The sequence below is a fragment of the Drosophila albomicans genome, chromosome 3 (assembly GCF_009650485.2).
Source record: "Drosophila albomicans strain 15112-1751.03 chromosome 3, ASM965048v2, whole genome shotgun sequence".
NCBI lineage: Eukaryota > Metazoa > Arthropoda > Insecta > Diptera > Drosophilidae > Drosophila > Drosophila albomicans.
Window position 1 is genome coordinate 40,154,505 of NC_047629.2, and position 26,186 is coordinate 40,180,690.

General features: G+C 41.7%; 7 protein-coding genes across 8 annotated transcripts; 5 read left to right on the top strand and 2 right to left on the bottom strand.

Annotated features, from left to right (window-relative positions):
* Positions 1-2,419: 2,419 nt before the first annotated feature.
* LOC117566946 (uncharacterized) lies at positions 2,420-7,683 on the top strand. Its single transcript, XM_034246578.2, has 6 exons — positions 2,420-5,194; positions 5,252-5,521; positions 5,589-5,849; positions 5,912-6,091; positions 6,164-6,512; positions 6,584-7,683. The coding sequence occupies exons 1-6, from the start codon at positions 2,420-2,422 to the stop codon at positions 6,586-6,588; spliced, it is 3,840 nt and encodes a 1,279-aa protein (XP_034102469.1). The 3' UTR covers positions 6,589-7,683.
* A 252-nt stretch (positions 7,684-7,935) lies between these two features.
* On the bottom strand, positions 7,936-8,996 carry LOC117566947 (uncharacterized). The gene is made up of 2 exons (XM_034246580.2): positions 8,744-8,996; positions 7,936-8,676 (listed from the first exon to the last, which is right to left on the bottom strand). Exons 1-2 carry the CDS (start codon positions 8,893-8,895, stop codon positions 8,229-8,231), a joined length of 600 nt encoding a protein of 199 aa, XP_034102471.1. The 5' UTR covers positions 8,896-8,996; the 3' UTR covers positions 7,936-8,228.
* A 2,090-nt stretch (positions 8,997-11,086) lies between these two features.
* LOC117571202 (uncharacterized protein DDB_G0271670) lies at positions 11,087-12,236 on the top strand. The gene is made up of 2 exons (XM_034253247.2): positions 11,087-11,209; positions 11,281-12,236. The coding sequence occupies exons 1-2, from the start codon at positions 11,186-11,188 to the stop codon at positions 12,097-12,099; spliced, it is 843 nt and encodes a 280-aa protein (XP_034109138.1). The 5' UTR covers positions 11,087-11,185; the 3' UTR covers positions 12,100-12,236.
* Positions 12,237-14,954: 2,718 nt separating this feature from the next.
* On the top strand, positions 14,955-18,754 carry LOC117570076 (uncharacterized). 2 transcript variants are annotated; one of them, XM_034251515.2, is made up of 6 exons: positions 14,955-15,065; positions 15,428-15,621; positions 17,256-17,376; positions 17,436-17,597; positions 17,664-17,797; positions 17,858-18,754. In XM_034251515.2, exons 2-6 carry the CDS (start codon positions 15,559-15,561, stop codon positions 18,668-18,670), a joined length of 1,293 nt encoding a protein of 430 aa, XP_034107406.1. In that variant the 5' UTR covers positions 14,955-15,065; positions 15,428-15,558; the 3' UTR covers positions 18,671-18,754. The 2 variants fall into 2 exon arrangements, with proteins under 2 accessions (XP_034107406.1, XP_034107407.1); XM_034251516.2 differs by having other exon boundaries at positions 14,962-15,065; positions 15,525-15,621.
* LOC117570075 (probable proline--tRNA ligase, mitochondrial) lies at positions 18,735-20,351 on the bottom strand. The gene is made up of 3 exons (XM_034251514.2): positions 20,152-20,351; positions 19,832-20,083; positions 18,735-19,769 (listed from the first exon to the last, which is right to left on the bottom strand). The coding sequence occupies exons 1-3, from the start codon at positions 20,242-20,244 to the stop codon at positions 18,735-18,737; spliced, it is 1,380 nt and encodes a 459-aa protein (XP_034107405.1). The 5' UTR covers positions 20,245-20,351.
* A 244-nt stretch (positions 20,352-20,595) lies between these two features.
* Positions 20,596-21,997, top strand: LOC117567821 (snurportin-1). Its single transcript, XM_052005850.1, has one exon. The coding sequence runs from the start codon at positions 20,825-20,827 to the stop codon at positions 21,995-21,997; it is 1,173 nt and encodes a 390-aa protein (XP_051861810.1). The 5' UTR covers positions 20,596-20,824.
* Positions 21,998-22,161: 164 nt separating this feature from the next.
* On the top strand, positions 22,162-24,656 carry LOC117567820 (putative transcriptional regulator cudA). The gene is made up of 3 exons (XM_034248061.2): positions 22,162-22,483; positions 22,559-22,747; positions 23,208-24,656. Exons 1-3 carry the CDS (start codon positions 22,169-22,171, stop codon positions 24,498-24,500), a joined length of 1,797 nt encoding a protein of 598 aa, XP_034103952.1. The 5' UTR covers positions 22,162-22,168; the 3' UTR covers positions 24,501-24,656.
* The last annotated feature ends 1,530 nt before the right edge of the window (positions 24,657-26,186 follow it).

Here is a 26,186-nt window from a genome sequence, read left to right on the forward strand (position 1 = left end):
CCTAATATCATCATCATCGTAAAAAATCCATCAAATACGCCGGCAACAGCGACAACGACACCGACGACGACAACGCAAGCAGCAAAAGCAGAAGCAATGCCGTTTCATTTTTGTTTTGTTCATTTCGTTCGTGGCGCGCGTACAATTGTCAAATTTGTTTTTTTTTACTCCCATCCATCCATTCACATGGGCGCGCTCCAATACTACGGCAGCAATGGCCCACCAACAAGCACACGTACACACACACACCCATACACGCCACAGTGACAACGGTTGGCTTTCGCTTCACATTGCCATTCGCTATTTTTGAGCGTAACACTGCTCCTGCTCTCTCTCTCTCTTTCTCACTCTCTTCGCATAGAGCGCCACATGCACGTTTGCAATGTTGGCGCTCTGTCAAAGCCAACAAAACAAAATACCGAAAAATAATTCCCAATTGTTGCTGATCGTCATTGCTGTCAAAAAATAATAAGCAATTCAATTAAACACTTTAAATAAGTGGATTTAATAAAATCGCATGGGGCACCTGCAAGTTGCAGGCAGCTGTAAAATGCTATAAATATTAATTACAAGTTTATCGATTGTCCGATAACTTGGATGCGCGCGTAACTTTTGAATCGGATATGCAACCCTGAGCTCTAGCGCCCGGCTGTTGCCGTTCGTGCAACTCTGTGTTTGGTTGGTGTTGGTTGCGAGCGACGTTTTTGCTTTTTTCCGCTTCCATTTCCAGTTTGCCTTGTTGTTGCCCCCGTCTATCGTCCGTTTGTCGCGCTTTGCCATAGCGTTCTTTTTCTTTCGCTCTCTCTGTGTGCTGTGCTCCACAAAAATCAAGAAATACAAAAAGTATTTGTTGTGCGTTCGGCAAAAAGATCATTTTTACCTTTATTTTGTTATTGTTTATATGTTATCGGTTTTAATTGCCACAAGAAGAGGAATAACAAAAACAACAACTGCAACAGCAACCTGCCACTGCCAATTGAAGTGTGACGTAAAATGTAATTTGTAAGTTTTTGTTTTTGTGGGTGTTTTTAATAAATTGCTAAAGGAGTTTGTTATTGTTTGCTACTGCACATAGTACAAAAATGCTCGAAATTGAATTAGAATTTGCATTAGCTAAAAAGAAAAATATCACATTGTTCACACACACAAACAGTCATAAAGACACACACACTCATACAAAGGCAAACACACGCGCGCACACCACTCTATCAACGTACACACACACACATACACAAGCGCAAAACACGCTCCTGTACCCACCCGTACTCCACTCCACGCCGCCGCCGCCAGCTACAGCCACAGCAGCAGCAGCAGAGCACAGCCAACAACCAACACCGCAGAGCCAAAGCCAACGTCGTCGTTGTCTCACCGGCCGTCCGTCTGTTTGTCGCTTTGGCCGTCCCAGCGTCTGCGTGTCCGTTTGTATCTACATACATACATATATAATTATATATGTATATATAGATACGTACGTATCTGTGTGTGTGTGCTCGTTTTGTTGGTGCGCTTTGTATGTATGTATGTAGGTGTGAGTATATGTATGTGTGTGTGTGTGTGTGTGTCTGTATGTATGTCAATCGTGCAGTTGCTGTGTGCTCGGTAACTGCTCGTCTGTCTGTCTGTCTGTATGTATGTATGTAACAATATAAGTATGTATGTATGTTTGTTTATGCAACACTGTATATACGATACATACATACGTTGTTATATATACATGTGTACATACATACAACGTTACATGCCCCGCGCAATGACGTTTTTATGTAATTACATACATACTTAAATTGGTATACATAGCTGCCTTGCAATATTACATACATACATAGTTACATACATATATACCATAAATACATACATACATATTAAATTGTATTTTAGTTTTAATCCAATATGGCAGCCATTTTGTCTCAATTAACTCTTTTTGTTGCTGCCCCTAGTTATTGGTGGGTGGAGGAGGATGGTGAGAGGGGGTTATGGATTGGAAGTCTGCTTAATTCACCTAGATTTTAATTTTCTTTGCTTTTTTGGGTTTTTGGCAATTGTTAATACAACATTTGTGTTATGCTCTCGCTGATTATTTTTCTGCAAGTTTTGCGCTTTTTTATTGTTGTCAATTTCTCTTTGGTCTGCTCTTTCGTTGCTATTTACGCTTTAGTTTTCTTTTCCGCCTCCTCTCTCTATGTGCCAAATATTTCCCGGCTGTAAAGTCTCGTCTTTAGTATTTATCGATTTGCGATTTGCATCCAATTACAACAACGGATTAATACAATATAATTTATCGATCTTTTCTTGGGCAGGCATCCTCAACAACAACAACAACAACGAGAGCTCCAACAAGCACAGTAGTGCAGCAGCGACATCTATCGACCAAGAGAGGCACATTCCACAATTATAAAAATCGAGAAGAAAACAACAACAAATGACTGAAGTCGACGTCGCCTTGCCGGAGGGCGTTGCCGAGCCCACAACAAAACTACTTGCCAAAACAACAACAACAGAAGCGACGGCAGACGACGAGACAGAGATCGAGAAGGAGGCAAAGGACAAGAAAAGCGAAGGAGAGACACAGCATGCTGATGAACAAAAGAACTCCAAATCTCAAAAAGAACTGCTGCTATCTGAGAAGGAGCAGAAATCAACAAAGTCAGACGATGATGATGATGTTGATAGTGCTGCAGTGATAACTGCCAAGTTGCCACTCGATAGTAACAGTAACAGCAACGATGATTGCAAGGCTGCCACAGAGGATGGCGTCTCTGCAAAACCCGCTGCGGAATCAATGGATGTGGATGACATCGATTCACAAATCACAAGCGCCAGCTCCACAGAGAATGGCAGCAGTAGTAAAGAGCCAAAATTGGATGGCGAAGCTGATGAGGAGGAGCCAGAGGAGGAGGAAGAAGTGACCACCAATGGTGATCATGAGGATGCTGAGGATGAGCATGAGAAGATTGGCAGCACAGCCGAGAACAGTTGTGATGCCGAAGATCCTTTGGGTGCCGCCACACAAACTAATGCAGAGGAGCCCGAGGAGGAGGAAGAGGAGAAAAAGAGCATTGAAGATCTAGATGAGGCTGAGGCAGAAGAGGAGGAGGAGGCGAGCCAACAAAGTGGCACAGCCAAAACCGTAACCGACTCTGAGCCCGAAGCAATGCAAACGGAAGAAGACGAGCTGGACGAGAAGAAGGCGGCGAAGGAGAAATCTGTAAATGGCTTTGATCAGAGTCCCAAGGCTGATGCTGCTAAAGCCAAAGCCAACGGTCAGGCGAGCACAGCGGAGGCAACGAAAAGCAACAGCACCAACAACGCCGATGATGATGCTGGAGCAGTGGTTAATTTGGATGATGACGACAGCGACGAGGAAATGCCAGAAACGACTGAGAAAAAGGCGCCGCCAGCTGTGAATTCAACTGCGAATCCTCAATCTACAGCAACAAACACAGCGAAGCCAGCAGCAACAACAGCAACAACGACGTCTGCTTCAAGCGAGGCTGAATCCTCTGACGATGCGGTCTTGATCGCCTCCGATTCGGATTCAGAAACAGGCCCAACAACAGCACCGCCTCCACCGCCCAGCAAAAAGCCAGCTATTCAGGTTAAGGCAACACCTCAGCCGCAACCGCCACCGCCGCCTGCTCAACATCCCGATGACGATGACGACGACGACGATTGTGTGGTGATTGAGGATGATACGCCGCCCAGCAGTTCGCCCAGCGATCAGGCGGCGCTTAACAAACGCAAAAGCGACATGGATGATCTGCAACTGAGCAGCAAACGACAACGCAGCTCGACGCCATCCAGCCTGGCTATGGGCGTGCTCAATGCGGCAGCGAGTGGTGCCTTGGGTGGCATTGGCCTCGGTCAATTGACCATCAAGGATGCTCGTTCACTGATGCCACACGAAGCGGGACCAACAGTGGGTGCTGGAGGCGCTGCTGCTGTCTATCCGGTGACCATAACGAATGCTGTGACAGGTGTGGCCACCAATCTGGGCAGTGCACCGCCCAAGCTGGTGCCTATGTCGGGTGTAACGGGCGGCATGTCTGGAGGAGGCACCACGGTGCAGTTGAATCCGCCAACGTTGTCGCTGACGGCCGCTGGACTTCCCAGCATGACGAACAATGCGAATCTATTGCCTGGCCTGACGGACGACATGTTTGTGCTGGAGGCGCCATCGTTTATTGTGCCCTACATCTATGAGAAGCCGCCCAATGACAACATTCGTGAGATCATCAAGTCGATTGAGACAACGTATGCGCTGTCCGCCGAGGATCTGGCCGTGGCCGACAAGGTGGATGAGTTTGACATGATGACCGAACAGAATAAGGAGGACAAACAGAGTCAGGGCGATCAAGCGAATGCACAGAACAAGAATAACAAGAAAAAGAAGCGGGGCGATGATGAATCGTGGTCGGAGCAATCCGATGAGGACGACGATGAGGATGATGACGATGATTCAGAGTCGGGTGTGCGCACCAAGGTGCTGATCAAAGAGGCCAACGATGATCTAACCGCGTTGAAAGGCGCCATTAAGCCTGCAGCTGCTTTGGCCGCGTCTGGAGGAGTTCCATCGACAACGGCTGCGAAGCCGGGACAGGAGAATTACTTTGAGAGTCCGTTGGGCAAGTTCTTTATGGACATTGGCGTTGGATTGGTGCAGGAGTATGTGCAGGCGGATCTGTTGCGATTACAGAAGCGCAAGATGCGCAAATCACTTTCACGGGACCCGAAGGACTTTGAGATGGCCATCAATGCGTTGAGCGGCAATCTGCAAGCGTCCAAGACGAAAAATGCTCCGTTCAAGTTCACGATGAAACGCTGCGAGTTCTGCAACTTCAAGTCGGAGTCGGCGCTGTCGATGGCCAATCATTACGAGACGCCGCATATGAATGGAGTGCTGTACAAGTGCAACTTTTGTACATTTGAGATACGCAATGCCACCGAGATTGTCTATCACATGGAGGCGGTGCACAACATCAAGGCGCGCTTGATTAAACCTTTGCCCTATCATCAGTGTCCGAACTGTGGATTTGAGGACAATGGCAAGGCGAAGTTGGCGCGTCATCAGCCGGTTTGTGCGAAGAAGTTTAGGCCAGAATTGAATCTAGCGCCTCCCAACGATTGGGAAGCGCCAGCGAAGATACCGCGCATCAAGCCACGCCACGGACTTGTGGGCACAGCCACCGCTTATCAGGTAATAGACAATTATTCTCCATTTTTCAAACCTTTGCTAATCTTTTCTCTGTTATAGGCGATGGCAGCTCAAGCGGCGGCGCAGAAGGCAGCGTTGGCAACCATTCAACAGCAACAGGCTGCAGCTCAGGCAAGAAATATGCAGGCAGCCGCGCTGGCAGCACAGAATGCGGCCAAGATGCGACAGCGAGCGCCACAGTTGCCCAAGGCGATGCCCAATGCCAATAGTCTGGTTAGGAATCCAGCGCCAGTGCGTGGCTCCATTGGCACCAATGCGGCGCTGTCGTTGCCCAACAGCTATCAACTGGCAGCCGGACAGCTTGTGCAGGTAAGAGAAGTCGAAAAACTATTTTAATTTTCTGTTACTAAGTTAATGTATATTTCTCTTATTGCAGCAAGCGTCAAAGAAACCCATCGCTGGCCAGCCGAGCATCTCAATAACGCCACTACCTCGACAAAGTGCAGCCGGCAGCGGTGCGTCTGGCGCTGCTTCGTCCAGCAAAGTGCCAACAGCGGCAGCAGCGGGCATTAAGCCCGGCCAGAGTCCCACCGCTGGCAACAACAAGGCGCAGTTTGTCATCTGCGAGATTTGCGATGGTTACATCAAGGATCTGGAGCAGCTGCGCAATCACATGCAATGGATGCATAAAGTGAAGGCAAGTACAATTTGCAATTCATTTAAGAATTTGTAATAACTTCTATATATTTTCCTTTTTAGATACATCCCAAGATGATCTACAATCGGCCACCGTTGAATTGCCAGAAGTGCCAGTTCCGATTCTTTACGGATCAGGGTCTGGAAAGGCATTTACTCGGCTCACACGGTTTGGTCACCAGCTCCATGCAAGAGGCTGCCAACAAGGGCAAAGATGCCGGTCGCTGTCCTGTCTGTGGCAGAGTAAGTTTACTTTTTTATGCACTTAAACTAGACCTACAACTAATTGTCTATATTCCGACTTTTTTTTTTTAGATGTACCAATGGAAGCTATTGAATCACGTATCGCGCGATCATCACATGACCCTGAAGCCCGCACATTTATCCTACAAATGCACCGTGTGCACGGCCACCTTTGGCATGTACAAACAATTTGAGACGCATGTGTACACGGCGCACAGCACTGTGGCCCGCAAGGCGATGGACAGCAAGAAGAATAGCGCACAGTCCAGCAGCAGCAGTAGCAGTGCCAGCGGGATACGCAATTCGCTGGGTGCTGCTAACGATTCACTGCTAAAGCCACTGAAGATCAATGATGAGATCACCATTATACCACAGCCCGCATCAAAGCCACGCATCACAAATATGGAGAGTCATGTTATAGGTAAGTACTTATTCATTTTTAATAGTTGAAGTTTATTTTACTAATAAATTCTTCTTCTTTTATCAAAATAGATTAAATGGCGCATGGGATGATGAACCAAAAAACCTAATCTCGCATAGTTTTTGCCGCAGCATTTTGGCCGCGCGTTAAGATTAGTCTTAATGATTTTTTATAGGCTGCGCCCGATGCATGCGTACATAAAGTTTTTGTTACTAAGCCAGAACTGTATAAAGCGAGCGGAAATTTAGTGAAAACACACATACACAAAGCAACCTAAAATTATATATATATATATAACATCGATCATTAAGAAAAGGTTACCGACTAACACCGATCAGATTCAGATACAGACAATTTACGATACAAACAGAGCTACACAAGAAGCAGATGCAGATACAGATACAGATACGAATTCAGATTCTAGTTACGGTTTAGTTTATCTACGTTATAGTGTGCACATAAGTTGAAAATTGTAGCTACTACTAATAAATAATTACCATAACATAAAAACACACACATACACATTGAGCACACACACACGCAAACATATACACACACTTATTAAATAGAGATATATATTGTAAAAGAAAAGCCGCTAGAGCGCATCGTCTACATGACTATGTAAATTAGTTAAAAACTAAATATTATTTATACTATATACAAGTATCTAAATGTGCGTTGCAGTATGTACATATTACACACACAGACACACACACACGTCCACAATCTCACACATATACAAGACTCTGACACACACACACTAACACACCTTGAATAGTATATTAGCTCGTCGTGTGGTAACTTGACGAGTGGAAGAATGAAAGAGATAGGAGAGCATAACTGGGAAAAGTTTTGCAGCATACAGTTTTGAGTTGAGCGCGGGGTGATAAAAGAAGTTGTGGGTCAGGGAGCAGGGGGGCCTGGGATGGGGGATACGTATTTGTGAGTTTTGGGGGGGAAGTGGAATTAATCTGATCTGAGACGTTCAACAAATTTTAATTTCCGTGTACAAGTTTAAACTTATATTTATATATATATTACATATATCTATTAATATAAAATATATCATCTATTAGCCAGTAAGAAACCATGTACTACAGTTAAAAATCTAAAAACAACACAACAACAAACAAACAAATGAAAATGAGAAAAATTAAAAACTAGTTAATATACAAAAATGTGTTTATTGAATTGAAGGGGAAGAACCGAAAGTATTTAGAAAGAAATTACTTTTATTTATGACTAACATTTGATTAATTTCATAACAATGTGCGATAAAAAGAGTTCTGCTAAAAGGAAAGTTCCAAGTTTTCGAGCTTGACTTAGGTGAGAAGTGGCTGTAGAGAGGAAAGCTTTTAGCAGTCGCATTCGATTTGTGGTATCACATGAGTACGCCAAACCCCAAAGTCAAAGTCCAAGCAAATGTGCTATTACTAATGTGATATATTTTATACATATGTTGTTGTATACAAAATGCGAAATTCCAACCTTGTGATTTTGTATTTTGACCATGGCAATGGCAATGTCAACTAACTAAACTTGGTATTTTCTAAAGGGTCTAACGATCTCGTCCTCATCCAGTCTTATGCTGATATATGTAGATATAACTAAGTTAACTATTTAGCTTAAAGTCTACTAAGTATTATTTTATGTGGGGAGCACAACGCACTGCATTACGTCTTTGTATTCTTTTGTGATGAAAAGGGAACTTCTTGTTTAATTGTTTGCCAGCTCATTGGAGGCAGCGGATGCACCGTAGCCACTCGAGCTGGGGAAGAGCTGAGCTGCATGGGTTAGCTTGGCTAACGCGTCTTCGCTCAGTAGTTGTGGCTTCTCGTGGGCACTTGTGTTCGACTTGGTCAGCTGATAGAAGGCGGTGTCACTATGCGTAATGTTCACGATGCTTCCTGTGAGTGGCAACGTTTGCAGCAGCTCTTGAGGACTGCTGAAGGCGCCAATGTTGACTGGAGCAATGCCTGTGAGCACTTGACCCGAAACGTTGGTTTGAATGGGCAGCGGAATGTTGCCCAGATCAATGTGACTCTGATTAGTGTGAGCATCGTAGAAAGTAAGATCGACACGCTCCTGACTCTCGAAATCGGTCTCATTGTCGCCCACCTCGGTTAGGATGCCAATCTCATAGACAACCGCTTTGACCACGTAGCTAAAAAGTAAAAGAATTCATGATTAGGTTTTGAAAGAGGTGAAAAAGATTCCTTCTGTTAACTTACAGATTCTTAGGCGTATCATTGATGCTGGCGCGCAACTCTTCAATGGTCGCATTGTCCAATCCAGAGGTGGCATCCAGCACGGGCAGCGTGCAACCGAAGGCCAAGAGCATGCCCAGCACGGCGGCTCCAAGTATCGCATGTTGTGGCTGCATGTCGACAGGAGGAGAGCGAAAAAGAGAGCAACAAATAACTGACTGCTGAGCTGAAGCTGATCTGTTTGGCTCTGATCCCTGCTGTGGTATTCGCGTGTTTGAACCTAATTAGTGCAGATCATCGGCTTTTATAGGCAAACGCTCCGATTCCGCGTAATTATTCACACCTGTTAATTGACTGACAGGTTTTTGCGCTTTTGGCCGTTGCCGTTGACTTCCCGCTTTCCGTGCCATTCTTCGCACCTCCAACGCGACTGTTTCTAAGTCGGATTGTGGCTGGCGAAGATCAGGGTTGGGCACGAGAGGGTTTAGCATTGTTTTTATCGACACTTCTGGCTGTGGGCTCTAATTAATTGTGCCCGATACGAGTAAACTGAGGCCGTCTACGTAAATCTCAGCTTGGTGTAAAATCGCCTCCCAGCAACGTTCATTTTTCCATTTTTTGCCTCCTCCGCCAATTTGAGACGTTTGAATACGTTTATGTTGATGCCAAGTTATTGTGTTGTTTACCTGGACGGTTGGCCCCAAAAATAGGTTCATAAACATTGCGCCGCCGGCTGACGCATTCGGCTGCTGCATGCGCGATCTGGACACGCGCCATCGTGTGAGCAAATTACGCATTCGCCCCGTGTGACAGCGGGCAGCACAAAAAAACGATGCGCATGTAAATTGACGTAAACAATAATAGTTGTTAATAATTCTTAAATCATTTTTAGGACAACTTGTGAAATTGTTGCAGCAATTTCTAGCAAATGCTGAAAGTCCATTAAAAATATTACGCATACGCAGTGGGGTTAACGAGAAGTGAGAAGTATATTGAAATAAATAAAGTAAATAATAATAAAATGTATTCGAATGAAAAACCAATCTTAATTTATTCCAAGAAATGTTTTTAAGTCTTTTATTTGTATTGTATAGAAATCATTGATTTTTAATGGCTACAAAGATAAGCTGTATATTTCTGTGATTATTTCTTTAAGTTGATAAAATTATTGACTATTTATGCCTTGAAATTTTAGCTATATTATCTGCTTATTGTAAAATTATTGTTTCTGTTTTATTGATTATTTATGTCTCGATATATTAGCAACATTTTTGTGTGCATAAATAAATAATACAATTTTCAGCTTATATTATGACATTTTCATTAATTTATTAATTAATGGAGCATCCGGCAATGCCGCCTTTTTAAAGCCATTTCACACAAGTGGCAACCGCTTCGAGCTGCTTTGTGGCACAATTGAACCAGACGGATCCCAACTTTTCATTCATGATCGCCAGCTTGAAGTTTGAAGCTGACCAGCTGGGGATTGGTTTTTAATTTATTTCATTGTCGATCGAGACGCGTTCATTCTTTCAAAGTGGCATGGAAAATTACAAAAAGCAATTCGCACTTTGGTTTCCTGCTGACTGAGTTTTCAATTATGTGACATTAGTGACTAAAATTTCCTGGCCAAGAAGGAGTTTCAAACTTTTAGTCATCACACGTAGTCGAAGAGTGAAACTTCAGCTCGAATTTGAGTTCTGTTGACGGGCTTGATAAACAAAAATCAAATCAAACCCCGCAACTGTGATCAGCCCATTAGAGGCTGTTTAAGGAACAATAGACTGCGAAGCTCTTTCCGCAAAAATTTCACTGCGATGTATAAATAACAAAAAATAAACGAAATCATATATACGACAATAAACAAAAAGTCCCGGTAAACAAATGAAGATTTAATCATTTTCGTGGAAATAAATAAACAATAAATAGACATCTAACAATCTGTTGATAATTATGTTAATTTATTGAATTCAACGACGATGATCAAAGATGAAAAGTTGAAGTTCACCTCGCTTGGTCATTTCTTTCGCCAACTCATCTGACACAGAGACACGGAAAAGAAGATAAAAACGATCAAGTCGATCCTTGAGTCAGATACCAACTAATTTCATGATACGAAGGTTATATCTATTACCATTAATTTGTTAAGAACATTGCTGCTTCGTAGATCAATCAATTAAGGGTAAATTAAAAAGGAGAACTTGCTGCACTCAACACAGAATCAAATCGTATCGAATCGAAGCGAATCGCACGCGCAAACAAGTTCGGGCCACGTTTCGGGGGTGCTAACTGAAAAAGCTTAGCTCAGAAACTTTTTTTTCTGTCGCCGACTGGCGTTAAGCTTAAAAAGTCGCGAGCAGCTCGCCAACGAACTTATTATCAATCTGGACTTTGTGGTGGCAACAACTAACTTAAGCTCTCTCTCTCTTTTTGGAAACTCAACAGAAGTCAAGTTAAAACAGCAGCATGAAGTACACATTGATCTTCACTGTGAGCGGCAGCAAAACTTCAACTTTGAACAAGCAACTAATAAAAAATATTTCTTTTATGATCTTCTTTAGCTGCTGGCAGCTTTTGCTTCCAATTGCTTCGCAGCTCCCTTGGACCTCAACGATCTTTTCTCAGGTCTGTCGCCCGTGGAGCAGCTGGCACCAACCCAAGATGTAGTCAAGCGTCAAGTGGTGGTCAATCCCGACAGTGAACTCAAGCAGATCTCGTTCCAAACACTCATTGGCAATCTGGAGAACAGTTTGTTCCAATCCGCGTTGAGTTTGCACGGCGCCAGCGCACCCGACAGCACTGTGGATGAAGTGCAGCCCGGTCAGGATGATTCTGCTGAACACAGCATTACCAAGCGTGCTGATGAGGTCGTGACTGTGTTGCCCTCAACAGCTGATGAGCCACAGGAGCGCAAGATTCTTGTGCAGACCACCAAGAAGGTGCCATCGGAGGATGGAGTGCCAGCTCATTTGATCATCGATCATGTATCGGTGCAGCCACATAATGGACTGTCGGTGCCCTTGATTCCCACATTCCAGGTGCATCACACCAAGATCACGTCGGCCACCATTGTGGAGGATGCTAACAACGACAGCAGCGATGGCAAACAGACCAAGATCAGCATCACCAAGACATCGATCACATCGACAGCACCTGTGGAGAGCATCGAGACGCAGAGCAGCAGCGTTGTTCCAGAGATTGCTACTTCCAGCATCACGACGGAGCAGGCGACCAGCAGCAGCAGCGAAAGCAGCTCCAGTGAGAGCACCTCCAGCTCCTCCACCTCGAGCACCACTTCGGAGCAGCCCATTGTGACGAAGCTCAAGGAGAAGGTCGCTGAGGTTGAGGCTGAGCCTGTTATTCTCACGGCTCGCGTCTAGATCTTTAGACAACCTCTTGACTCTAGTCGTAGCCAACTCACACACTCACACACACATATACTCACTCACACATACATACATATTTATGTCACGCCAAGTTCAATTAAAGTCATGTGATTTGATCTAAAACCCAGCAATCTGACGCCGCTTTATTTAAATTTGAAATTCACACACTCGAAAGAAAAAAGATCGAAAACGTTTCGCATCGTTGGAACTGCAATCTTTTGCTTTTGCCCCGAAATTCGAGGCTCTAATTGCTGAGACAAATAAGCATCTTGACAGCTGATCTTTTTTTTTTTTTGTAGCGAATTTTCGTACTGCGCACAACAAAACTAAAAAAAAAAAGTAAATAGAATGAACGACTCATCGAAGCATGTCCAAACCGCATTTTCCCAGCCATGAGGAAATTGCATATGGAAATTAGAAAATGTGAAAATGGGAAACTAGCTTTTACGATTTATATATTTGCCATTCAATCTGCTTAGTAAATATTATACTATAAAGCATTGTTATCAACGATTCAGACTTCAATTGGGTTACTCAAATATTGCTCAACTTTTTGTACACCACAATTTATTTATTTCTTTTTTTTTGCGAATTTGCATTCATGTGATATTCGTGTGCCTGGCAAAATAACAAAAAAGAAAGAAGTGCTAATTTGATGAGGCCAATAATTTGAATAGAAATTGAAAGAGTAATCATTGCATCAAGCCATCAGTTAAATTATGCATAGAGAAAGGCTTTTAAGCAAAAAGCTTTTAAAGTTTAATATATAGTATTTAATCGTGACTTGAGTATTTGCTATTGTTGTCGCTTCTGTAGATATAGGAAAAAATGTTTAATCAATCTAAAGCGGTGTTTTATAATTAGACATTTGTTTTGTTTTTCATTTGCACTGATTAGAATTGGTTTTTCAGATTCTAAATTTAAATCAAGGGATGAGTATCACATATAACAGAATATATTTTTAGTTGCTTTGGCGGACAATCTGGTTTAGTACTATATTAATATGTCAAATAAAACCAGTGGTATATTTTTAATATCTGTATGGTATATTTTTTTAAATATATATTTTAAAGATAATACCGCACTACTATTTAGTACTATATCAATATGTCAAATACAACCATTAGTATATTTTCATTATATTTGTATTATTGTGGTATATTAATTTGGTATATTTTAAAAATAATACCGTATTGTTTTGCTTTTATGCCAAGTGGAGTTTCATAAACGTTTAAATTTTTATATTTTCAATATCAATTTCTATTTCTTGGCTTTATTTCAAATATAGTACTTTAAGTAGATTTGTGCCACATTTTGTGCTTTAGAATTTAATTTTAAGCCTTAATTATTATAAAAAAAATTAAACATATTTGACTCGTTTTTTTTTTATTGATTGTGGCAACATTTATTGATGTGTGGAACATTTATTGTTTAGTTTGAATTTATTCCGGAATGACTGTATTCAAAAAACGAGAAGAAATTAAGACTATCTAATAGTTCTAGTTTTTAAAAAAAGTAGTGTTATTATCACATATCAAATCTAAATTCTCGATTTCTAATCCCTATGCAAGCAGAGATCATATGCCTCTATTTTAGATTACGCTCATTAAAGTTGTGATATCATTTATCAATTAATTTCATTATAATTACAATTGTAGTTTAGCCCGAATTATTTTCGTTTTAGTTAAGAACTCGAAGGGGTTTCACACACCGTAACAACTTCTCATAGAACCATAAAGATAGCAAAAAAGCGTAAACTAATCAAACAATTGTATATCAATAACATAAATGTGTGTTTCCGAAGCCAATGAAATAGTTAGCATACTGATTCACCGATCGATTTAAATAGATATCTAGATCTTGAACAAAACTCTAGGGTAATTTATAGAAAACCAAGGGCATAAATAAATAAAAAAAAAACCCGAAAATATCTAATTACCGCATTATGTTGATAACAAAATTTGTGTAATGTTTGTTTTGGAGAATTCTTAAGATCTGAAAGTAATTGCCGGTTATCAAGAAAGCCATTGATACTTTTGTGCTGCAATTATTGCGCACATTGCTCTGAATTGATTTGTCAGAGAACTCATGTGTTTGCGTCGAGTCTGAGTCACGCAATTTGAATCTGAATAACCCAGAAGTACTTGAACAGTACATGTGCTCCATTCTTCAACCGGGAGGAAGGAGGGAGGAGGGGGAATGAAGAGCAACCATATCAATCAGAACACGATCGAAAATTGATAAACACACGAACACACGAGTGCAAATAAAGAGTGCAAAAGCGTAGCGAAGAGAGTCCACATGACCACATTAAGTATACGCGACGTAAATCAAATATTTATACTTAAAAAAAATTGATTAATATTAATTTAGTGCAGAGCAGCGATTCATCATTTAAAATTAGCACTAAATATTGCTATTAATATATACATTCAATTTTTTTTGGGCGCACGCAAATTGAAAGCCGACAAGTAAATATATTACGATTATTTATTTGCTTTTTTAATGCAATACTCGCACATTCTCGGCATTATGTGTGTGTTTAAAGAAGTGTCAGATAAGTGGCGTTTGTTGGCCTATTGATAAGCGGCTAATGCGAGTACAATGAGTGAGTGCGAGAATGAGTACTCGAATAAGTGCTCCCTAAGCTTTGCCTGCCTGCCTGCCCCTGGCCTAGTCATGTTTATTGTTGTTGTTGTTTTTGTGATTAAATAATTTTTGTTGATAGCAAGTGTTACCCTTAAAACTTCATGGGGTTTATCTTATCGGGCCGAAAAAAGAGCAGCCAAGAGAATCCAAGAAGAGCAACTGGCAGCAGCAATTGCTGTTGTCGATGGCCATTCAATTGTTGGTTGCTGCTGTTCTTGGCCAGCCAGACAGTTAGTTGCAGAGAAGCAGCCATCGAATGCGCTACGCGTTAACGAGGCTAACAGTATAACAAACAACAAATAGTTCTAACGGTAAGCGAGATAACAGGCACGGGCCAACACAGTTGTGTTCTTTATGGCCAACTAACGCAACACTCCAACATGCGTATCGCTTTTTCAAGTCTCGAGTCTGTACTCTAATTTATTGTGAATTGCCGTGTAAATTCATTCATGACTCACCCGCTCTCTTCTTGTGATTGTGCAAAAAATTATAATAAAAAAAAACAGCAGTGAATAGTGACATAAACTTATATACTTCAAGTTTTGAAACCTTGATGGAAATTCAAATTCAAATCGAGTCCCTCAAAATCCCCTCGCTGCTCATTAAACTGATTAGATACTTCGCTGTTGTGTGGCAATCTCCTATAGTAATTTCTAATTGAATTTATCACCAGTCCAAAAAGCCATTGCGAGCCCAACTCTTATCACCAATTCAAAAGAAATAGCAAAAAACCCTGGTAATAGATCATAGTTATTTGGTCAAATTTCAAGTGCAAACGCGGACTTCGATAGATCCTGCATAACGATGGCTGGTGTCAGCGTGGGATTCGCCAAATGCTTTATGCTCTTTATGGCTGTTGTCATTCTGGTAAGTCGCTCAAAATGCATTCTCTGTATCTTATTTCTACAGTTTATTTTAGTCCATATCATTGCAAAATCAAAAAAAAAAAAAAATATTGTCGACATTACTCATACTTCTATAGATAAAGCGGAAATTTCAGCGTAATCAAACAATCATTTTATTTTATTGTTTCCTCTCTAAAAAAAGGAAAGCAGTGCAGCTTATCAATGTACTTTAATCTATTGTCAACTCTTACAAAAGAACAATTCAGAACAATTCAGTTCATAAACCTTTGCTAATGAACCAACAAAATATTTATTTAAGTAATAAGCTAAATAAATATTTAATATTGAGTATAACAAATTTTGTCTGACGTCAGCAAATTTATGTAAATATAGCACAAAGGGTAAATTGACACAATCAAAAATAAACGACAGTTGGATAAATCTCTGAACAGTCTCTAAAATCGCGACTGTCTGCTCGTTCATAGAACAATTTAGATCTTTTCAGACTATTTAAGCTACAGCTGTCAATATTTCTTTATTTATCATGTACGTCAAGTTCATTTTGCAATTTCACAATATTTTCTAAAGCGCCCACAAAATGTAAGCAAGCTAATTAATTGTGTAAATTTAAAGCTAAGATTTTGAATTTCGTTATGTTTCGAAATGTTGATCAGTCAAGACATTAATTGGCAGCAGATTAAATCATTTCATTAAAATTTCCATAGTTATTATCAATGATTTTCTTTAATTGCTGCTAATAATAGTGTCAAATTAAAGCAAGCACTTTGAAAGCAAAATATTTATGCATTTAGTTTAATAATTTCATATTAGAAAACTGCAGCTGATTAATTTATTGTTTCTATGTCACTGCATTATCTTTCCATTGTATTTTTAGATTTAAATTAAAATGTATTAATCAGATTTTTATATACCCGCTACCCATAGGGTAGAAGAGCATTATAACTTTGTGCCTGAAGGAAATGCATGCAACAGGCAGATGGAGTCATCACCGACCCCTTGAAATATATACACAATAATAATTATAGTATTGTACTTATGATTCCTGAGAATTTTATTGCGATCAAATATTTAATGTGGAAGTTATTAAAGAAATACTTTTGTAAGGGCAAATACGCCTACTTACTACAATCTGGTATATATTCTATATTTATCAACATACCAAATATAGCCTTTGGTATGTTTTTACTATTTTCGCGGCATAGTATTAATTCTGTATATTTTAAAATAAGACCGCATTTTTTTTTGCTTTTATTCACAATGGATATCGGATATATCACACTCAACCCTCTAGCTTTCTTACTTCTTTTATATAATTAATTTATTTAAAAAGTGCACCTGATTAAATGCATGTCTAGGTCACTTCATTATCTTTCCACGAACTATTTGTACTTTATTTATTAATTATTTTCTTTAATGTTCTATAAATATTATCCAAAATGAAAGCGAAGACTTTACTTTTGCTTAATAAGATTATTTTCGGTATATCCTTAAAATTTCATTCAAGTACATAGTTTAATTATATAAAATGAAATTAGTTAATCTTGGTCGCTTCATATTGTAGCAATGTTTTTCTTCATTTCTTATAATAATTAATTAATTATACTATATAAACTTCCATTTAAATTTCCATTACAGGCACAAGGCGTAGTCTACCTGGGACTTGCGATATGGGGTATTACACTGAAGGATTGCCAGACGACAACGGATATTGCCAAAGATCCTTTCAAGTTCGCCATGGACTTGATCTACTTTGTGGGTAAGCAAGAAAACGTTACACATTAATCCCAAACAACAGCAATAAGAAATCGCTTTCAGATGAGGATTGTGGTCAGCCTGAACTGGAGTTTAGCGGTTACACCTTCCAACTGACAATGGACTGGCCCAAGTCGTTTGCGGTGACAAATCGCGAATACATCTTCATGATTGTGTATGCGGTGATCAGTGGTCTGTGGATCGCTTCTTCGTGTTTGATCATTTGTAAGTTTGACAGCTTTGAATATTAAGTATACGTAGTGTAACTTGAACATTTATTGTGCTCCACAGTAACATTGTGCTTCAAGACCACCAAACTCATTTCCGGCATGATCTACTGGCCCTGGTTTCTCTCCGTGCTGGCAGGCTGCATCTTGGACGTGGTGGCCACTGTTTATCACGGCATGGACATAGGCGAGACTTTGGTAAGTCTAATTGAGTAAAAGATTCCAATTCAAGTATATTTACTTCGACTGCTCTTTTAGGGACTGCAAGAAACCTTTGATTTTATAGGTGCTACTGTTTCGGGAATGCCTAACGAAGTTTGGTCGAGTTTGGAAACCTTTGGCGTCTACTTCTCCACACCGGCAGTCGTGATGACCTGCATCAGCAGTCGCGTGGTGCTCATCTGGCTGTTGAACCTGATTGGCGGCATGTTCTGCTTGTCGCTGGCCAATGTCTTGGCAAATCAGGCGGCTGCAAACTCGGCACCGCCTCCATACGCGAACCCAATACAGCCCCGTCAACAGACGCCACAACCTGCGATCGTGGTGAGAGAGGAGCAGCAGCCCACAGCGCCAGCTGAGTCAGCCACGCCCTCAGTGCAACTGGAACCTCAATATCCGGATCGTTCACGACCAGCACCATTTGTGATACCAGCTGAAACATATCCAGTTCAGGATCGCACCACGGTGCAGTCGCCAGTGCTCGTGTTGCCTCCTCAACAGCAGCAGCAGACGCCACAGACGTTGTCTCCGGTGCCAGAAAACAACACTTATCGCAACACGGATGCACATCCCGATCAGCTCAATTATCCAGTTGCTGATCCAACATCGCCACGTGTATCGCCCACATCGCCAGCGGTGCAACAGCTGGCTCATGGATCAACGCTCAACAGTCGCTACTCGGAGATGTATCCAGCGCCACAAAGTAATCCACGCGTCAGCGAGGAACTGCGCAATCAGATGCCTTGGTCATACACCAGCATGATCACAAAGCCACCACCGCCACCCAGAAAGCCACAGCAGCAGGTGCAGATCTATCCGCAGATACCCGAGCCGGATTACACTGAGCACTAGATTGTTAGTTTGGTGTACATCAAATATTACTGTTTTGCGTTATTGTTATCTTTATTGCATAAAGCTAATGCACATGACCAACTCGTTGACTTCTTTTTGTGTCTGTTTGCTCTGTTCCCTCTAGCAACTGCTGCTTGTGTCGCTCATGGCTATCCACCAGCTGCAGCACTTGCGCCACATCGAGTTCTTGTTTCTCACCGCCACTCGTATGCAACTCCAGCTTAGGTGCTTCTGCCTGTGTCGCCTTGGCGCCCACCACAATTGTGAGCGGATGTCCCAGACGCTTGGCGTCTAGCAAACGCTTGCCTATGGTCAGCTCCTTGCGCTCGTCATGCAGCAGCTGCTCAGCGCCACAAATCTGCGTCAGTTGTAGCAATTCGTGTTCTATGCGCTCCGCTGGCGCCTGTTCTTTGCTGCCAGCCTTGGGGCCAATTACACAGACATCGTAGGGAGCCAGCAACTTAGGCCAGCGCAGCTCCTGTTCCGTAGACAGCACCTCGAGCGCAGCGGCTACGACACGCGTTATGCCAATGCCAAAGCAGCCCATGATGAGCGTCTCTGGTTTGCCCGTTGTGTTGAGGAACGTGGCGCCCAAAGGTTTGGAATACTTGTCGCCCAGCAGAAAAGTGTGTGCCACTTCCACGCCACGCACGCGGCTCAACTGCGAACTCTGGCATTTGGGACAAGCGCTGGGTGCGTCAGTGTCGCTGCCAAAGACTTCCACATTGCCGGCATAGCTGCAATTGCTGCACTGCAGCAACGTATCCTCGCCAACGGGGGAAATGAAGTGATACTCATGCGATTGGCTGCCACCCATCATGCCTGTAGCTGCCTCGACTTGCACAAATGGCACCTCTAGCTGCCTAAAGAACCGTTCGTATGCAGCCGTAACAGTTGCATAACTTTGAGCAGCTTCTTCGGCTGAGACATCAAAGCTATACATGTCCTTCATAAGGAATTCTTTGGCGCGCATAAGGCCAAAGCGTGACTTTAGCTCATCCCGAAATTTGGGTCCAATTTGATAGAGACGCAGCGGCAGCTGGCGATACGAAATCGGCGCTGTGCTTGCCAGCATTGCGGTAACCGCCTCCTCATGAGTCTAGAAAGGATTGTAGATGCGATAATTAGTATGTTTTTCTAAGTATTAATTTACTCACTTACTGGACTCATTAAGAACTGTTTGCCGCTGCGATCACGCAGCATATAGAATTCGGAAATGTCGCCCTCCAAGCGTCCCGTCTTCTTCCACAGTTGAGCAGGTGTTAGGACAGGCAAACTGATCTTTTGGCCGCCCGCCGCTTGCATATTACTCTGCACCAGTTGGATGCATTTGTCGATGGCACGCTGGGCAATGGGCATGATCTGATAAGTGCCATTGCTGCCAGGTTTCACTAGACCTAGTTCTGTTAATAACTGCAAAATTAAAGATTAACAAATCTTGCTTTGCACCAGCTGCTTTCGTAATAGATTTTTTTGTTTACCTTTTGACTGCGCGACAACTGTTCCGTTTGCTTGACCACCGCATTTTTTGGTGTCACCAAAGTGGGCCAAAAAAGACGCGATGCTTTATTCATAGTTTGTGTTCATTTAACTTATTAAATTACTTAAAGCGAATAAATTATAACCGGCAAGTAAAATAGTAAATGCAAAACAGCTGTTCAGCCAATGCTACCGATATACGCAAATAGTAATTTCAAAACAGCTGTTTGAGCCATGTTTATCGAGAAGCACAAGTCCAACTGATTATCGACACTATTTTAGAGTTACCGAAAAATAAAACAGAACAAGCAAATAAGTAGCAGATTTTTGATATATTTTAATTATTTTTATATTTAATTACTTAAAATGAAAAAATTAAAATATAAAATAAAAACAACAAAGCAGCTGTTGCCCGATGATTATCGATATACGGACAACGGAAATGTATCGATTCTCAGCACTATTTTAGAGTGACCGCAGCACATAACAAAAAGTGGTGAATGAACAGCAAAGTTGCCGCTGTTTTTGTTTGTGTAATAAATTTGTGAAATTAAATAGCAAAACAAGTTCTCGGTCGGGTGCTTAGGGAGCGGCCAAATAATTCCCCCCTGCCCATGGGTCGGGTGGTAACTTAAAACACAAAAAAAAAAAAAAAAAAAAAAATAGCAAAACAAAATGAGCGACAATCACAAAGATTTGTATAAAAGAAGCGTGGATCTGGGCGAGCAGCAAAAGCTGCGTCAATTGCAGCTACTTGACGAACAAAAGTTGCGAAGACAATTGCAGCAAGATGCGGCGCGGCATGTACAAGACTCTGAAGAAGAAGGGGAGGAAGAAGAGGCACCAACACACAGCAGAGCGCAGCACAGACAGCGCAAGAAGAAGCAGCAGAACAATAACAATGCAGCGAAGCGCGGCCAACAACACTTTAAACTACAACAGTCAGAGTGGCTGCGTCAACGACCTGAGAATCTCAGCGACTGGCTGCTGTTGCCTTGTCCCGTGGGCCGGCGTTGCATGGTCATTGCCACCCACGGGCGCACCAAGGTGCACAACAAAGCGGGCCGCATAATCATGCAGCTGCGCACAATGCTGCCAGGAGACGCGGTCATGCAAAAGTGCAAGACAGTGTTGGACTGTGTTTATGTGCAGGAGACAGACACGTTTTATGTTCTGGATGCCTTGACATTTGGTCAACAGCAGCTGCAGGATTGTGATGCCAACTTTCGTTTCTTTTGGCTGCGATCACGCTTCGATGAGCAAGGCGGCGAGTTGGCACAGCGTGGGAAGAGGAATGAAAAACCTTTTAAACTGCTGGATTACTATGACTTTGAGGATGCCAACGTAGTGCATGAGATGCTGCAGCGTTATCCACTGTGGGAAGCTAATCAACCGAAGCTGGATGGACTACTTTTCTACCACAAGGAAGCGAGCTACACCTGCGGCAGCACGCCTTTGGTCTGCTGGCTGTTTGCCTTCATGCTACCGGATGTGCTGCAGTTGCCTGTTAATAGCAGCTATGTGGCTCCAGAGGATTATCAGCCAAGCGCTGCGCTGGCTTATATGGATGCCTTTGATCAGCAGCTGTTGCAGCAGCGACAACAGCAGAAGCAGCGTGGCAAGGCAGCTAAAGAAGAGGCTGCAACTGTTTCAACAGCTGCTGCCATGGAGCAAGAGCAGGAGCAGCACGATGAACTGGATGAGTATGCGGAGCTGCGTAGTCTGCTGGAGCATCAGCGACGTTTGGAGCTAGGTGAACTGGACATGGATTGCACTCCACCATCATCAGCAGCACCAGCAGTAGCAACAACATCTGCAGCATCAACAGCTGTTGGCAGCAGCTGCTGAGCTGTGATGCTGGAGGGGGAGGAGTTCCTTGGTGGTGGCTGCCAAGCGCATGCGCTTTGTCAAACAAACGCTTTTTGGTCCCTGGCCAGCAAAAAGCAGCAGCATCTCCCCTCCCCAGTCACAGTGAAAATTTAATGCACACACTTCAAGCAGATAATTAAAAACACAAAAATGGTCATACAGCGTAGCTGGAAAATTCTCAGCGATGCGGCAAGCACAGCAAACAACAATAACAGCAGCAATAACAACAATACAACAGCAACAACATCACAACTAACAACAGCAGCAGGAGGCAGCAACGATGTGGCACAACGTTCACCTGCCACACTGCAAGCAAACTCATCATCGGATGACTCCGATTGCTCCAATCAGACCACACACTCGATGGACACGCGTGTCGCAAGTCCCGCCAAGCAAACGGAGCCAACAGAGGCCACAGTGGAGCCAACAATTCCCATGGTTATAAATGGCACAGACTCTGCTGTGGTAAATATTCTCTACTACAGATAGCAATCGCTAGATACACATTTTCATTTTTGGCTTTTTCTCTGCTTTGAACAGAAATATGTGACCACTTCGGAGATGGCGGAGACGATGTTGCAGCGCATCAGGCAACGCTACAATGGTGTCCACAACACCGAGAGCGGCGGCAGCGCCGAGTCAGCGATGCGAGCGTTAGAACTGTTGCGGATTAGCGTGCAACAAGCATTCGACTCGGAGGTCAACGACATCATCAAGCGCTACATGAACGTAGGTTAACTAGAGATATTATATATAGGGGCTAGAGATTGCATGCTTTTAGGGAAACACTTTTTTTTCCAACTATTTAGTATTTAATATCCCAATTAGTTGAGATCTTTACATGCCATTTAATCGGCTAAAAGCCAAAGTCTGTTAGACACCGTACAATCGATTTTAATGCAACGAAAATTAGTCTTTTGTGTTCTATTAGTTGAATATTTTTATTTATCATTTAAATTACTACCTTTTGTAGTCTTGAAACAGATTGAAAGAAATTATATTTTGGTTATTTTTTCATCTATTTTCAAGCACCTTTGAAATCAGTTGAAAAACTTATATTTTATTGAGTTTAATATAAATTCCATAACTTCAATTGGTTGTAATTTAACAATCAAATATATATTTAATTTGTGATCATCATAAAAAAAATATATTCATTAACATATTATCTATATTCCATTCATTTTAGAACTACTTCAAGCCCGCCTTTGGCAACATCAAGGAGAATCTGGGCCAGCATGCTGTCAATGAGGAAACACTCCAGAAGATGTCTTCGTGTGCGCTTCTAGAGAATGCCAAGGCGCAGTACACAAACTTTGTGGTGCGTCAACAACGTGCCACAGCTGCCACAACAGTTGTGAACGAGCAACAGCGTCTGGCGCTCAAGCGACCTGCAAAGCCAAATGAATTCACCACCAACAACAATAGCAAATTGTTCGCCAGCAATTTGGGATTTACAACAGCTGCTGCCAAGCCAATGCCAGGCACATCAAATGCATTATCAACTCAACAACAGCTGCAGCAACAGCAACAACAACAGCTGCAACCACAGCAGCAACTACAACAGCAGCAACATCAACAGTTGCAGCTACAACAGCAACAGCAAACGCAATCGATGCAATTGCAACGGACGAACATCATGAGTGGACCGCTCCCGACGCCAGTGCGTCGACAGATCTTCTGGAACACCGCACAGATCACGACGAGCACCAAATTTGTGCTTGATGTGCAAGCGAATCTTGCTTTCGGCTTCAGCATCGATGGCAAAGAGTTGGGTGGCGCTCGCTTGGCCAGCAAACATCCGGAGATAATACGCTATCTGCCCGATGCCGAGGATCGCGAATGGTTGTCAGCTCGTGGAATTATTCCCGCCGAGAATCGCAGTTCACGCTTTCTGTTTCTCATTTACGACGAAGTCTGTCGGTTGCAACAAACCCATGAACTCTATCGACACAAGGCCAACATTGATCTGAGCATGATGTTGACTTTTACGGTCACCGAGCCGATGATACAGAAGATGAAGTTGTTCTTTGTGGATTTGAATATCAAGAGTCGCGGCCTGATTACCAACTCTTTTATCATGGCCAACAATCAACAGCAGCCACAGCAGCAGCAGCAACCACAGCAACAACAACTTGCCAGCAGCAATAGCAATAACAATAGTCATCTTCGCAATGCTTTGCTGCAAGGCGTGTCAGCTCCACAACAATCAACACAATCCAATCAGCAACAATCGACAACAACTTCAGCAATAGTTGATGATGCTTTGTCCAAGGAGCTGCCCTCCGCTTCAGCTTCCGCATCGCCTTGTCTGCAAGGCACCGTCGTGGGCAGCAGTACCACGAATCCGCTGAAGTCCAAGATAAGCATGTCCAGCAGCTCGGCACTCAGCTCTTCGCATGCCACGCTCACTGCTCTGCTCAATCAGGGAGGAACAAGTGTGGCCAGTGCTTCCCCCGTCAGCAACAAGTTTCGCAATTAATCAGTCTTTAGTTAAGTTAATTAATAATTATATTCATAACTAGTTTTTAAGTAGTTTGCTGCTCAATACTCGCATCTCATATCGCTGGATCTCTGTGTAGTCTTTCATTTTCACTTACAAAATAAACGTAAACCTTTTTGAGTGTACAAAATGAAAGTGTGTCTACTGCATTTCACATAGTTTTATTTGCTAGCGTTAAAAAGGGAAGTAAAATGTAAAATATAGCAATGTGCATAAATATTCAACGAAATTATTTACAGCTTCAAAAAGCTGTAAACTAATTATTAGCCAAACGAGTTAGTAATAAATTTTGCAAGTGCAAATTTGCACTAGTTGAGATGTTACAGAATTTATGTGCAGTAAATTCTCATAACTCATAGTTAAAACTTCATTTGGAAAAAGGCAAAGAAAAACTTTAAAATCTTTTCATTAAAAGAATTAAATTTCTTTAAATCATTCATGAATAAATAATTGTGGTAATTTGCTTTACAATATTTGTGCAAAGTTCTTTGGCTTCTCGGCAAATAAAAATCATTATCATCAAACATTTGATACGTATACGCAATATTTTCGTATACGTATACGCAAAATTCATATCAAAAGAGTATTGTTTTTATTTTTGTGTTATGATCAAGCTAAAAAATTGATTGCCGAATTCAGATATGCAATTTATAGCTAAAAATATAATATTCACCTTGTAAAGATTGCGCAAAGTTCAAAGAGTGCCACAATCAAACGTTTTCACTTCTGCCATTTTAAAGTGGCTTCGATGAAAACAATATTCTGCTTATGATCTCTGATCGCCTGGTTCTTCAGCTGGCTAAGTACATTAAGAAATTTATAGCACACTTAGTGTTAGATTATCATGCAGTGAAATCGTATTCAGCGACAGTTTAATAACTTTGGCATAGTATTTTCATATTATACCAAAAATTCTATTAATGCACTTATGCACCTTACGTTCTAAAGGATATTGATATAAAACTCATAGTATTCATGCACCAATAGCATGTAGAAATAACTTAAAATTTATTCAGAAACAGACTACATTACGTAGCTAATTAATCACCTCTATGGTTCTGAATTTACAGCTGTACGCTACACAAAATTTTTATGACACTGTTCCGTAATTATATTGAATGGTTTTATACTAGATGATGCATTTCGTGGAATCAATTTTTGCTGATTAAATTAGTAGACTAATCAGGCACATCACATATGTTAGATGATTCTATATTGAACTATAGTAGATAGCACTACATTTAATTTTTATTGGAGTCTATACACAAATATAATATATAAAACTGTCATAAGTACAGAATAAATCTACTATTCTTAAGCTAATTTCATCAGTGAAAATAAAAGGCTTAAGGATTAAGCTGAAGTACGTATTATTAACATTTATATGATATTAATGCATATACATTTCTATCCAACAATGCAATTTTTCAAGATAAACTAATTGGCTTATTAGACAGCTATATATAGCTGTGTTCATTAAAATAGCAGTGCGACAGAAGCAGAACAATATAATGTTTTTTTTTTTTTTTGCATATTTCTTTTTGTTACTTGATCGCTGGCACACTGTTTTTGTAAAATTTAACTTTACATTGAATTGCAAAATTTACATTATTGTGGCGTACAAGTGTAAATATTTTAGAGATGATGCACTTAAAAATTTCAATA